The 15,360-nt window shown below is 42.4% G+C and overlaps 1 protein-coding gene across 2 annotated transcripts in view; it reads right to left on the minus strand.

Annotated features, from left to right (window-relative positions):
- Nucleotides 1-15,360, minus strand: part of golgb1 (golgin B1) — a 42,059-nt gene that overhangs the window by 8,411 nt on the left and 18,288 nt on the right. For both annotated transcript variants that reach the window (XM_024377296.2, XM_024377295.2), the window contains exons 15-18: nt 13,309-13,460; nt 13,036-13,195; nt 12,474-12,608; nt 12,167-12,267 (exon numbers count right to left, since the gene is read on the minus strand). In XM_024377296.2, coding sequence (XP_024233064.2) covers nt 12,167-12,267; nt 12,474-12,608; nt 13,036-13,195; nt 13,309-13,460 — 548 coding nt within the window. The remainder of the gene's footprint in view (nt 1-12,166; nt 12,268-12,473; nt 12,609-13,035; nt 13,196-13,308; nt 13,461-15,360) is intronic.

Here is a 15,360-nt window from a genome sequence, read left to right on the forward strand (position 1 = left end):
TACTGTGTGTGTGTGTGTTTTGGTCATTGGTAGAGAGAACGTGTGTGTGTGTGTACTGTATGTGTGTGTACTGTATGTGTGTGTGTACTGTATGTGTGTGTGTGTACTGTGTGTGTGTGTGTACTGTATGAGTGTGTGTTTTGGTCATTGGTAGAGAGAACGTATGTGTGTGTACTGTATGTGTGTGTGTTTTGGTCATTGGTAGAGAGAACGTGTGTGTGTGTGTACTGTATGTGTGTGTACTGTATGTGTACTGTATGTGTGTGTGTACTGTATGTGTGTGTGTTTTGGTCATTGGTAGAGAGAATGTGTGTGTGTGTACTGTATACGTGTGTGTTTTGGTCATTGGTAGAGAGAACATGTGTGTGTACTGTATGAGTGTGTGTTTTGGTCATTGGTAGAGAGAACGTGTGTGTGTGTACTGTATGTGTGTGTACTGTGTGTGTGTGTACTGTATGAGTGTGTGTTTTGGTCATTGGTAGAGAGAACGTGTGTGTGTGTACTGTATGTGTGTGTGTTTTGGCCATTGGTAGAGAGAATGTGTGTGTGTGTACTGTATGTGTGTGTGTACTGTATGTACTGTATGTGTGTGTGTACTGTATGTGTGTGTGTTTTGGTCATTGGTAGAGAGAACGTGTGTGTGTGTGTACTGTATGTGTGTGTACTGTATGTGTGTGTGTACTGTATGTGTGTGTACTGTGTGTGTGTGTACTGTATGAGTGTGTGTTTTGGTCATTGGTAGAGAGAACGTGTGTGTGTGTACTGTATGTGTGTGTGTTTTGGCCATTGGTAGAGAGAACATGTGTGTGTGTACTGTATGTGTGTGTGTACTGTATGTACTGTATGTGTGTGTGTACTGTATGTGTGTGTGTTTTGGTCATTGGTAGAGAGAACGTGTGTGTGTGTGTGTACTGTATGTGTGTGTACTGTATGTGTGTGTGTACTGTATGTGTGTGTGTGTGTACTGTATGTGTGTGTGTACTGTATGCGTTTTGGTCATTGGTAGAGAGAACGTGTGTGTGTGTACTGTATGTGTGTGTACTGTGTGTGTGTGTGTACTGTATGAGTGTGTGTTTTGGTCATTGGTAGAGAGAACGTATGTGTGTGTACTGTGTGTGTGTGTACTGTATGTGTACCGTATGTGTGTGTGTACTGTATGTGTGTGTGTTTTGGTCATTGGTAGAGAGAACGTGTGTGTGTGTACTGTATGTGTGTGTACTGTGTGTGTGTGTGTTTTGGTCATTGGTAGAGAGAACGTGTGTGTGTGTACTGAATGTGTGTGTACTGTATGTGTACCGTATGTGTGTGTGTACTGTATGTGTGTGTGTTTTGGTCATTGGTAGAGAGAACGTGTGTGTGTGTGTACTGTATGTGTGTGTGTTTTGGTCATTGGTAGAGAGAACGTGTGTGTGTGTGTACTGTATGTGTGTGTGTTTTGGTCATTGGTAGAGAGAACGTGTGTGTGCGTGTGTACTGTATGTGTGTGTGTTTTGGTCATTGGTAGAGAGAACGTGTGTGTGTGTGTACTGTATGTGTGTGTGTTTTGGTCATTGGTAGAGAGAACGTGTGTGTGTGTGTACTGTATGTGTGTGTGTTTTGGTCATTGGTAGAGAGAACGTGTGTGTACTGTATGTGTGTGTGTTTTGGTCATTGGAAGAGAGAACGTGTGTGTGTACTGTATGTGTGTGTGTTTTGGTCATTGGTAGAGAGAACGTGTGTGTGTACTGTATGTGTGTGTGTTTTGGTCATTGGTAGAGAGAACGTGTGTGTGTGTACTGTATGTGTGTGTACTGTGTGTGTGTGTGTACTGGTCATTGGTAGAGAGAACGTGTGTGTGTGTACTGTATGTGTGTGTGTTTTGGCCATTGGTAGAGAGAACGTGTGTGTGTGTGTACTGTATGTGTGTGTGTACTGTATGTGTGTGTGTTTTGGTCATTGGTAGAGAGAATGTGTGTGTGTGTACTGTATACGTGTGTGTTTTGGTCATTGGTAGAGAGAACATGTGTGTGTGTGTGTACTGTATGAGTGTGTGTTTTGGTCATTGGTAGAGAGAACGTGTGTGTGTGTGTACTGTATGTGTGTGTACTGTGTGTGTGTGTGTAGTGTATGAGTGTGTGTTTTGGTCATTGGTAGAGAGAACGTGTGTGTGTGTGTGTACTGTATGTGTGTGTACTGTGTGTGTGTGTGTAGTGTATGAGTGTGTGTTTTGGTCATTGGTAGAGAGAACGTATGTGTGTGTGTACTGTATGTGTGTGTACTGTGTGTGTGTGTGTTTTGGTCATTGGTAGAGAGAACGTGTGTGTGTGTGTACTGTATGTGTGTGTACTGTATGTGTGTGTGTACTGTATGTGTGTGTGTGTACTGTGTGTGTGTGTGTACTGTATGAGTGTGTGTTTTGGTCATTGGTAGAGAGAACATATGTGTGTGTACTGTATGTGTGTGTGTTTTGGTCATTGGTAGAGAGAACGTGTGTGTGTGTGTACTGTATGTGTGTGTACTGTATGTGTGTGTGTACTGTATGTGTACTGTATGTGTGTGTGTACTGTATGTGTGTGTGTACTGTATGTGTGTGTGTTTTGGTCATTGGTAGAGAGAATGTGTGTGTGTGTACTGTATACGTGTGTGTTTTGGTCATTGGTAGAGAGAACATGTGTGTGTGTGTACTGTATGAGTGTGTGTTTTGGTCATTGGTAGAGAGAACGTGTGTGTGTACTGTATGTGTGTGTACTGTGTGTGTGTGTACTGTATGAGTGTGTGTTTTGGTCATTGGTAGAGAGAACGTGTGTGTGTGTACTGTATGTGTGTGTGTTTTGGCCATTGGTAGAGAGAACGTGTGTGTGTGTACTGTATGTGTGTGTGTACTGTATGTACTGTATGTGTGTGTGTACTGTATGTGTGTGTGTTTTGGTCATTGGTAGAGAGAACGTGTGTGTGTGTACTGTATGTGTGTGTACTGTATGTGTGTGTGTACTGTATGTGTGTGTACTGTGTGTGTGTGTACTGTATGAGTGTGTGTTTTGGTCATTGGTAGAGAGAACGTGTGTGTGTGTACTGTATGTGTGTGTGTTTTGGCCATTGGTAGAGAGAACATGTGTGTGTGTACTGTATGTGTGTGTGTACTGTATGTACTGTATGTGTGTGTGTACTGTATGTGTGTGTGTTTTGGTCATTGGTAGAGAGAACGTGTGTGTGTGTGTGTACTGTATGTGTGTGTGTACTGTATGTGTGTGTGTACTGTATGTGTGTGTGTGTGTACTGTATGTGTGTGTGTGTGTACTGTATGTGTGTGTGTACTGTATGCGTTTTGGTCATTGGTAGAGAGAACGTGTGTGTGTGTACTGTATACGTGTGTGTTTTGGCCATTGGTAGAGAGAACATGTGTGTGTGTGTACTGTATGAGTGTGTGTTTTGGTCATTGGTAGAGAGAACGTATGTGTGTGTACTGTATGTGTGTGTGTTTTGGTCATTGGTAGAGAGAACGTGTGTGTGTGTGTGTACTGTATATGTGTGTGTTTTGGTCATTGGTAGAGAGAACGTGTGTGTGTGTGTACTGTATATGTGTGTGTTTTGGTCATTGGTAGAGAGAACATGTGTGTGTGTGTACTGTATGTGTGTGTGTACTGTATGTGTGTGTGTTTTGGTCATTGGTAGAGAGAACGTGTGTGTGTGTACTGTATACGTGTGTGTTTTGGTCATTGGTAGAGAGAACATGTGTGTGTGTACTGTATGAGTGTGTGTTTTGGTCATTGGTAGAGAGAACGTGTGTGTGTGTACTGTATGTGTGTGTACTGTATGTGTACCGTATGTGTGTGTGTACTGTATGTGTGTGTGTTTTGGTCATTGGTAGAGAGAACGTGTGTGTGTGTACTGTATGTGTGTGTACTGTGTGTGTGTGTTTTGGTCATTGGTAGAGAGAACGTGTGTGTGTGTTCTGTATGTGTGTGTACTGTATGTGTACCGTATGTGTGTGTGTACTGTATGTGTGTGTGTTTTGGTCATTGGTAGAGAGAACGTGTGTGTGTGTGTGTGTACTGTATGTGTGTGTGTTTTGGTCATTGGTAGAGAGAACGTGTGTGTGTGTGTGTGTACTGTATGTGTGTGTGTTTTGGTCATTGGTAGAGAGAACGTGTGTGTGTGTGTACTGTATGTGTGTGTGTTTTGGTCATTGGTAGAGAGAACGTGTGTGTACTGTATGTGTGTGTGTTTTGGTCATTGGTAGAGAGAACGTGTGTGTGTACTGTATGTGTGTGTGTTTTGGTCATTGGTAGAGAGAACGTGTGTGTGTACTGTATGTGTGTGTGTTTTGGTCATTGGTAGAGAGAACGTGTGTGTGTGTGTACTGTATGTGTGTGTACTGTGTGTGTGTGTGTACTGTATGAGTGTGTGTTTTGGTCATTGGTAGAGAGAACGTGTGTGTGTGTACTGTATGTGTGTGTGTTTTGGCCATTGGTAGAGAAATCAAATCAAATCAAATTTTATTTGTCACATACACATGGTTAGCAGATGTTAATGCGAGTGTAGCGAAATGCTTGTGCTTCTAGTTCCGACAATGCAGTAATAACGAGCAAGTAATCTAACCAACAATTCCACAAAAAAACTACTGTCATACACAGTGTAAAGGATAAAGAATATGTACATAAGGATATATGAATGAGTGATGGTACAGAGCAGCATAGGCAAGATACAGTAGATGATATCGAGTACAGTATATACATATGAGATAAATATGTAAACCAAGTGGCATAGTTAAAGTGGCTAGTGATACATGTATTACATAAGGATGCAGACGATGATATAGAGTACAGTATCAACGTATGCATATGAGATGAACAATGTAGGGTAAGTAACATTATATAAGGTAGCATTGTTTAAAGTGGCTAGTGATATATTTACATCGTTTCCCATCAATTCCCATGATTAAAGTGGCTGGAGTAGAGTCAGTGTCATTGACAGTGTGTTGGCAGTAGCCACTCAATGTTAGTGGTGGCTGTTTAACAGTCTGATGAGAGAACGTGTGTGTGTGTAGAGAGAACGTGTGTGTGTGTACTGTATGTGTGTGTGTACTGTATGTGTGTGTGTTTTGGTCATTGGTAGAGAGAATGTGTGTGTGTGTACTGTATACGTGTGTGTTTTGGTCATTGGTAGAGAGAACATGTGTGTGTGTGTGTACTGTATGAGTGTGTGTTTTGGTCATTGGTAGAGAGAACGTGTGTGTGTGTACTGTATGTGTGTGTACTGTGTGTGTGTGTGTGTACTGTATGAGTGTGTGTTTTGGTCATTGGTAGAGAGAACGTATGTGTGTGTGTACTGTATGTGTGTGTACTGTATGTGTGTGTGTTTTGGTCATTGGTAGAGAGAACGTGTGTGTGTGTGTACTGTATGTGTGTGTACTGTATGTGTGTGTGTACTGTATGTGTGTGTGTGTACTGTGTGTACTGTATGAGTGTGTGTTTTGGTCATTGGTAGAGAGAACGTATGTGTGTGTACTGTATGTGTGTGTGTTTTGGTCATTGGTAGAGAGAACGTGTGTGTGTGTGTACTGTATGTGTGTGTACTGTATGTGTGTGTGTACTGTACGTGTATGTGTACTGTATGTGTGTGTGTACTGTATGTGTGTGTGTACTGTATGTGTGTGTGTTTTGGTCATTGGTAGAGAGAATGTGTGTGTGTGTGTACTGTATACGTGTGTGTTTTGGTCATTGGTAGAGAGAACATGTGTGTGTGTGTACTGTATGAGTGTGTGTTTTGGTCATTGGTAGAGAGAACGTGTGTGTGTGTACTGTATGTGTGTGTACTGTATGAGTGCGAGTTTTGGTCATTGGTAGAGAGAACGTGTGTGTGTGTACTGTATGTGTGTGTGTTTTGGCCATTGGTAGAGAGAACGTGTGTGTGTGTACTGTATGTGTGTGTGTACTGTATGTGTGTGTGTTTTGGTCATTGGTAGAGAGAACGTGTGTGTGTGTACTGTATGTGTGTGTACTGTATGTGTGTGTGTACTGTATGTGTGTGTACTGTGTGTGTGTGTGTACTGTATGAGTGTGTGTTTTGGTCATTGGTAGAGAGAACGTGTGTGTACTGTATGTGTGTGTGTACTGTATGTACTGTATGTGTGTGTGTACTGTATGTGTGTGTGTTTTGGTCATTGGTAGAGAGAACGTGTGTGTGTGTGTACTGTATGTGTGTGTACTGTATGTGTGTGTGTACTATATGTGTGTGTGTGTGTGTACTGTATGTGTGTGTGTACTGTATGTGTGTGTGTGTGTACTGTATGTGTGTGTGTACTGTATGCGTTTTGGTCATTGGTAGAGAGAACGTGTGTGTGTGTACTGTATACGTGTGTGTTTTGGCCATTGGTAGAGAGAACATGTGTGTGTGTGTACTGTATGAGTGTGTGTTTTGGTCATTGGTAGAGAGAACGTATGTGTGTGTACTGTATGTGTGTGTGTTTTGGTCATTGGTAGAGAGAACGTGTGTGTGTGTGTGTACTGTATGTGTGTGTGTTTTGGTCATTGGTAGAGAGAACGTGTGTGTACTGTATGTGTGTGTGTTTTGGTCATTGGTAGAGAGAACGTGTGTGTGTACTGTATGTGTGTGTGTTTTGGTCATTGGTAGAGAGAACGTGTGTGTGTACTGTATGTGTGTGTGTTTTGGTCATTGGTAGAGAGAACGTGTGTGTGTGTACTGTATGTGTGTGTGTTTTGGCCATTGGTAGAGAGAACGTGTGTGTGTGTGTACTGTATGTGTGTGTGTACTGTATGTACTGTATGTGTGTGTGTACTGTATGTGTGTGTGTTTTGGTCATTGGTAGAGAGAACGTGTGTGTGTGTACTGTATGTGTGTGTACTGTATGTGTGTGTGTACTGTATGTGTGTGTGTGTGTACTGTATGTGTGTGTGTACTGTATGTGTGTGTGTGTGTACTGTATGTGTGTGTGTACTGTATGCGTTTTGGTCATTGGTAGAGAACGTGTGTGTGTGTACTGTATACGTGTGTGTTTTGGCCATTGGTAGAGAGAACGTATGTGTGTGTACTGTATGTGTGTGTGTTTTGGTCATTGGTAGAGAGAACGTGTGTGTGTGTGTGTACTGTATATGTGTGTGTTTTGGTCATTGGTAGAGAGAACGTGTGTGTGTGTGTACTGTATGAGTGTGTGTTTTGGTCATTGGTAGAGAGAACGTGTGTGTGTACTGTATGTGTGTGTACTGTGTGTGTGTGTACTGTATGAGTGTGTGTTTTGGTCATTGGTAGAGAGAACGTATGTGTGTGTACTGTATGTGTGTGTGTTTTGGTCATTGGTAGAGAGAACGTGTGTGTGTACTGTATACGTGTGTGTTTTGGTCATTGGTAGAGAGAACATGTGTGTGTGTACTGTATGAGTGTGTGTTTTGGTCATTGGTAGAGAGAACGTGTGTGTGTGTACTGTATGTGTGTGTACTGTGTGTGTGTGTGTACTGTATGAGTGTGTGTTTTGGTCATTGGTAGAGAGAACGTATGTGTGTGTACTGTGTGTGTGTGTGTTTTGGCCATTGGTAGAGAGAACGTGTGTGTGTGTGTACTGTATGTGTGTGTGTACTGTATGTGTGTGTGTTTTGGTCATTGGTAGAGAGAATGTGTGTGTGTGTACTGTATACGTGTGTGTTTTGGTCATTGGTAGAGAGAACATGTGTGTGTGTGTGTACTGTATGAGTGTGTGTTTTGGTCATTGGTAGAGAACGTGTGTGTGTGTGTACTGTATGTGTGTGTACTGTGTGTGTGTGTGTAGTGTATGAGTGTGTGTTTTGGTCATTGGTAGAGAGAACGTATGTGTGTGTGTACTGTATGTGTGTGTACTGTGTGTGTGTGTGTTTTGGTCATTGGTAGAAGAACGTGTGTGTGTGTGTACTGTATGTGTGTGTACTGTATGTGTGTGTGTACTGTATGTGTGTGTGTGTACTGTGTGTGTGTGTGTACTGTATGAGTGTGTGTTTTGGTCATTGGTAGAGAGAACGTATGTGTGTGTACTGTATGTGTGTGTGTTTTGGTCATTGGTAGAGAGAACGTGTGTGTGTGTGTACTGTATGTGTGTGTACTGTATGTGTGTGTGTACTGTATGTGTACTGTATGTGTGTGTGTACTGTATGTGTGTGTGTACTGTATGTGTGTGTGTTTTGGTCATTGGTAGAGAGAATGTGTGTGTGTGTACTGTATACGTGTGTGTTTTGGTCATTGGTAGAGAGAACATGTGTGTGTGTGTACTGTATGAGTGTGTGTTTTGGTCATTGGTAGAGAGAACGTGTGTGTGTACTGTATGTGTGTGTACTGTGTGTGTGTGTACTGTATGAGTGTGTGTTTTGGTCATTGGTAGAGAGAACGTGTGTGTGTGTACTGTATGTGTGTGTGTTTTGGCCATTGGTAGAGAGAACGTGTGTGTGTGTACTGTATGTGTGTGTGTACTGTATGTACTGTATGTGTGTGTGTACTGTATGTGTGTGTGTTTTGGTCATTGGTAGAGAGAACGTGTGTGTGTGTACTGTATGTGTGTGTACTGTATGTGTGTGTGTACTGTATGTGTGTGTACTGTGTGTGTGTGTACTGTATGAGTGTGTGTTTTGGTCATTGGTAGAGAGAACGTGTGTGTGTGTACTGTATGTGTGTGTGTTTTGGCCATTGGTAGAGAGAACATGTGTGTGTGTACTGTATGTGTGTGTGTACTGTATGTACTGTATGTGTGTGTGTACTGTATGTGTGTGTGTTTTGGTCATTGGTAGAGAGAACGTGTGTGTGTGTGTGTACTGTATGTGTGTGTGTACTGTATGTGTGTGTGTGTGTACTGTATGTGTGTGTGTGTGTACTGTATGTGTGTGTGTACTGTATGCGTTTTGGTCATTGGTAGAGAGAACGTGTGTGTGTGTACTGTATACGTGTGTGTTTTGGCCATTGGTAGAGAGAACATGTGTGTGTGTGTACTGTATGAGTGTGTGTTTTGGTCATTGGTAGAGAGAACGTGTGTGTGTGTACTGTATGTGTGTGTACTGTATGTGTACCGTATGTGTGTGTGTACTGTATGTGTGTGTGTTTTGGTCATTGGTAGAGAGAACGTGTGTGTGTGTACTGTATGTGTGTGTACTGTGTGTGTGTGTGTTTTGGTCATTGGTAGAGAGAACGTGTGTGTGTGTTCTGTATGTGTGTGTACTGTATGTGTACCGTATGTGTGTGTGTACTGTATGTGTGTGTGTTTTGGTCATTGGTAGAGAGAACGTGTGTGTGTGTGTGTGTACTGTATGTGTGTGTGTTTTGGTCATTGGTAGAGAGAACGTGTGTGTGTGTGTGTGTACTGTATGTGTGTGTGTTTTGGTCATTGGTAGAGAGAACGTGTGTGTGTGTGTACTGTATGTGTGTGTGTTTTGGTCATTGGTAGAGAGAACGTGTGTGTACTGTATGTGTGTGTGTTTTGGTCATTGGTAGAGAGAACGTGTGTGTGTACTGTATGTGTGTGTGTTTTGGTCATTGGTAGAGAGAACGTGTGTGTGTACTGTATGTGTGTGTGTTTTGGTCATTGGTAGAGAGAACGTGTGTGTGTGTGTACTGTATGTGTGTGTACTGTGTGTGTGTGTGTACTGTATGAGTGTGTGTTTTGGTCATTGGTAGAGAGAACGTGTGTGTGTGTACTGTATGTGTGTGTGTTTTGGCCATTGGTAGAGAAATCAAATCAAATCAAATTTTATTTGTCACATACACATGGTTAGCAGATGTTAATGCGAGTGTAGCGAAATGCTTGTGCTTCTAGTTCCGACAATGCAGTAATAACGAGCAAGTAATCTAACCAACAATTCCAAAAAAACTACTGTCATACACAGTGTAAGGGGATAAAGAATATGTACATAAGGATATATGAATGAGTGATGGTACAGAGCAGCATAGGCAAGATACAGTAGATGATATCGAGTACAGTATATACATATGAGATAAATATGTAAACCAAGTGGCATAGTTAAAGTGGCTAGTGATACATGTATTACATAAGGATGCAGACGATGATATAGAGTACAGTATCAACGTATGCATATGAGATGAACAATGTAGGGTAAGTAACATTATATAAGGTAGCATTGTTTAAAGTGGCTAGTGATATATTTACATCGTTTCCCATCAATTCCCATGATTAAAGTGGCTGGAGTAGAGTCAGTGTCATTGACAGTGTGTTGGCAGTAGCCACTCAATGTTAGTGGTGGCTGTTTAACAGTCTGATGAGAGAACGTGTGTGTGTGTAGAGAGAACGTGTGTGTGTGTACTGTATGTGTGTGTGTACTGTATGTGTGTGTGTTTTGGTCATTGGTAGAGAGAATGTGTGTGTGTGTACTGTATACGTGTGTGTTTTGGTCATTGGTAGAGAGAACATGTGTGTGTGTGTGTACTGTATGAGTGTGTGTTTTGGTCATTGGTAGAGAGAACGTGTGTGTGTGTACTGTATGTGTGTGTACTGTGTGTGTGTGTGTGTACTGTATGAGTGTGTGTTTTGGTCATTGGTAGAGAGAACGTATGTGTGTGTGTACTGTATGTGTGTGTACTGTATGTGTGTGTGTTTTGGTCATTGGTAGAGAGAACGTGTGTGTGTGTGTACTGTATGTGTGTGTACTGTATGTGTGTGTGTACTGTATGTGTGTGTGTGTACTGTGTGTACTGTATGAGTGTGTGTTTTGGTCATTGGTAGAGAGAACGTATGTGTGTGTACTGTATGTGTGTGTGTTTTGGTCATTGGTAGAGAGAACGTGTGTGTGTGTGTACTGTATGTGTGTGTACTGTATGTGTGTGTGTACTGTACGTGTATGTGTACTGTATGTACTGTATGTGTGTGTGTACTGTATGTGTGTGTGTTTTGGTCATTGGTAGAGAGAATGTGTGTGTGTGTACTGTATACGTGTGTGTTTTGGTCATTGGTAGAGAGAACATGTGTGTGTGTGTACTGTATGAGTGTGTGTTTTGGTCATTGGTAGAGAGAACGTGTGTGTGTGTACTGTATGTGTGTGTACTGTATGAGTGCGAGTTTTGGTCATTGGTAGAGAGAACGTGTGTGTGTGTACTGTATGTGTGTGTGTTTTGGCCATTGGTAGAGAGAACGTGTGTGTGTGTACTGTATGTGTGTGTGTACTGTATGTGTGTGTGTTTTGGTCATTGGTAGAGAGAACGTGTGTGTGTGTACTGTATGTGTGTGTACTGTATGTGTGTGTGTACTGTATGTGTGTGTACTGTGTGTGTGTGTGTACTGTATGAGTGTGTGTTTTGGTCATTGGTAGAGAGAACGTGTGTGTACTGTATGTGTGTGTGTACTGTATGTACTGTATGTGTGTGTGTACTGTATGTGTGTGTGTTTTGGTCATTGGTAGAGAGAACGTGTGTGTGTGTGTACTGTATGTGTGTGTACTGTATGTGTGTGTGTACTATATGTGTGTGTGTGTGTACTGTATGTGTGTGTGTACTGTATGTGTGTGTGTGTGTACTGTATGTGTGTGTGTACTGTATGCGTTTTGGTCATTGGTAGAGAGAACGTGTGTGTGTGTACTGTATACGTGTGTGTTTTGGCCATTGGTAGAGAGAACATGTGTGTGTGTGTACTGTATGAGTGTGTGTTTTGGTCATTGGTAGAGAGAACGTATGTGTGTGTACTGTATGTGTGTGTGTTTTGGTCATTGGTAGAGAGAACGTGTGTGTGTGTGTGTACTGTATGTGTGTGTGTTTTGGTCATTGGTAGAGAGAACGTGTGTGTACTGTATGTGTGTGTGTTTTGGTCATTGGTAGAGAGAACGTGTGTGTGTACTGTATGTGTGTGTGTTTTGGTCATTGGTAGAGAGAACGTGTGTGTGTACTGTATGTGTGTGTGTTTTGGTCATTGGTAGAGAGAACGTGTGTGTGTACTGTATGTGTGTGTACTGTATGTGTGTGTGTACTGTATGTGTGTGTGTTTTGGTCAATGGTAGAGAGAACGTGTGTGTGTTTTGGTCATTGGTAGAGAGAACGTGTGTGTGTGTACTGTATGTGTGTGTGTTTTGGTCATTGGTAGAGAGAACGTGTGTGTACTGTATGTGTGTGTGTACTGTATGTGTGTGTGTACTGTATGTGTGTGTACTGTATGTGTGTGTGTACTGTATGTGTTTTTAAAGGGGGGTGTCGTGGGGTTGAGAACTGGTACCTGCGCTGGAGCTCTTTAAAATCCACCCTGAGGCTCTCGCTCTCTGAAGGGCCACTGTGCTGCTGAGGAGCTCCGGGGGCACTGTCCACTTCCCCTGTCCCCTGGGGGCCACAAAAAATAGTAAAAATCACTAAACATTGTAGAAATCCCTATAGTAGAGTCTTAAATTGCTCCAGAGATGTCAATGTGTACATCTAGTTCCTCTGTGCCATAGTGGACATATTATCTTTAAAAACATATGTTCAGTATGTATCAACTAGGGACAGTGAATGAATCAGAGCAGAGTGATATCCAAGGGCGTGCTGACCTTGCGCTTGTCTTCGTGCAGTTCCTGGAGCTGCCTCTGGAGGGCAGTGCAGCGGCTCTCTGCCTCGTCTAGCCTCTGGGAACTGCCTTGGAACTGGGAGGAGAGATGGCGGTTCTCCTCAAACACATGTGAGAGCTGAGGAGAGGGAGGGAGAGCAACGGGCTCAGCAGACTGTACACACACACACAACCAAAAGAACGAAGAAGAAGCAGAGAAGAAACGATGAAAGAAAATGGACAAGGGGCATGCAAGAGAAATGAAGAGGAAAGAGCCAGAGGGAGACACAGAGATGGAATATGTAATCATCTAATCCAGATTCATGAAATGAAGTAACTTTCATCCAACCATGTAATTTAGTATTGTAAGTCAGAGTGTGATCAGAGGTAGTTGTCAGATTGGTCCAGAAAAAGGTGATTTCACTGCACCTTTTATACCCGCTGTAAACTGTGTACGTGACAAATACAATTTGATTTGGACATGAACAGCAGTCTGCCATCTCACTAATGCCTGGTCCAAGTACAGTCGTTATCAGTTTCAGATTTAGAGGTGTCCTCCTCCTCACCTGTCTCTGGTGGTGTTCCTCCGGTGGTTTGGGCCTGGTGGCGCGGGCCTCCTCCAACATGGCACCGAGCTGGCGCACCTGCTGGTCACGGTCTGAGAGGGTGGCCAGGGTCTGCTGCTTCAGGAGCTCTGCCTGGGCCTGCCAGTCAACCTGCTCCAGCCTAGAGAGAGACAGATATACCTATGTAGCCAAGGCATAGACACTCATATACCTCTGATTAAGAATGTTTGGATTTTAAATAACATAAGCAGCTCTTTATGAAGCATGTCTCACCTGAGAATTTCTAGTTCCTGGTTCTCCCTCTGCCTCAGGTTGTCTATCTCCTCAGCCCTCCTCCTCTCCTCCTCTAGCTCCTGGCTGAGTCTAGACAGCTCTCCTCCTCCCAGTCGAGTGAGCTCTGAGTGCTGCTGCTGGAGCTGTTCCAACTACAGGACAGGGAGAAACAAAGCTTGTGTTACTGTGGATACTGGTATATGAAAACACTATATACAGATAAGTTATGACATCACTACCATTGTGGTTGTGTTAGTAGTTGTCATGACGTTGGCCTGTTGTGGGATGTTTATGACCCCCATAAATACCTTTCCCCTTTTCTCTCTCTACTTTATAGAGTTGACTCTTGTAAAGCCTTTGTAACATAGAGAGTCTGGTAACATCAGAAGGTGGGAAACGGAACCATATTTCAGTAATCCAACCAGTTGGAAATATGTGTTTGATGAATATGATCTCAGATCAGTTGTTGTCTGAGACATTACTATTAATGACAGGATGACATAAACTCCTTGCTGTCCCCAGTCCACCTGGCCATGCTGCTGCTCCAGTTTCAACTTCCACCTGACTGTTCTGCCTTATTATTATTCGACCATGCTGGTCATTTATGAACATTTGAACATCTTGGCCATGTTCTGTTATAATCTCCACCCGGCACAGCCAGAAGAGGACTGGCCACCCCACATAGCCTGGTTCCTCTCTAGGTTTCTTCCTAGGTTTTGGCCTTTCTAGGGAGTTTTTCCTAGCCACCGTGCTTCTACACCTGCATTGCTTGCTGTTTGGGGTTTTAGGCTGGGTTTCTGTACAGCACTTTGAGATATCAGCTGATGTACGAAGGGCTATATAAATAAATTTGATTTGATTTGATTTGATTTATCTTGGAAAGTCGACACATTCTAGTTATCAGATTCACATGGACTTGAAACTATTTGTGAAAAGATTAAATGTAATTTTAGCTTCTTAAATGAGAGAACGGCTTGTCATAGAGAAACTCTGCTCACTTAGAGGCCCCGCCCAAGTGAACAAACATGGGTTGTAAACTATGAAACACGCCCTTCTCGTCACCCCGATATAAACCCGTTGACGAAAATCCAACTTTCTGTTCCGAGGACGACAGTCCTACGTTAAAAGGGCTCAGATAATAACCTAACGAAATTAGCATCGTGTTCAAGGTGAAGGTGACGATCGACACACCGAAAGGATGAATTCCGACCATACCAGCCAGAATATAGCACAAGCTTAAAAGTATGGCAACTTGGTATGAACTTTGAACTCTTATTCACTCCTAGCCGTTGAGTTAGCAGCAGCCGCTGTAAATGTGGGCTAGGAAAGGACGGACGACGTAGCCAGTCTAACACACAGAACGATACTACAACGCATCCAGTTTACCACCAGAGACATTCTTCAGAGAACAAGAGATCCCTGCTGGGCAACCCGATCTTCCATCTACGACCAACCTACTGAAGCGCAGCTCAGAGTAAATATTCCTTGCATTTTCTTTTTCCAAATGGGCGGTTATTTAGAATGCATAAGATTCTGTATTTATGATAGATTAGCTTCTCCCTTTGTTACTCAGTCTTCCCGCGCTTTCATTCAAAACCCAACCCCCTTTCTCTGTGTAACCAGCAATCATATGTGTTCCATCCGCTAGGGACGTTTTCCTTTATGACATAATTTGTAATCAATGTATGATCCATTCTGTGTAGATGTAATTCTGTGTTATTTAGGTATTTAGTAAATAAATAATTAAACCAAATGATGTATTGCTGATTCAACTTGTTAGCCAGGGTTCGTGAAGATAACCAAGAATTTACAACTTTCAGATGAGACTTAACAAGGTGACGATTAAATATTGACTGATATTGAGGTAAAAGATTACCAGGTCTTTAAGAGTTTATTCATAAGATAACAGCTCTATAAACATTATGTTGTGGTTCCCCGACTTTCTAGTTAATTACACTTACGTGATTAGCTTAAATCAGGTAATATTAATTACAGAGAAATTATTTTATAGAATAGCATGTCATATCACTTAATCTGGCATAGCCAAAGACA

Source organism: Oncorhynchus tshawytscha, linkage group LG17, assembly GCF_018296145.1.
Source record: "Oncorhynchus tshawytscha isolate Ot180627B linkage group LG17, Otsh_v2.0, whole genome shotgun sequence".
NCBI lineage: Eukaryota > Metazoa > Chordata > Actinopteri > Salmoniformes > Salmonidae > Oncorhynchus > Oncorhynchus tshawytscha.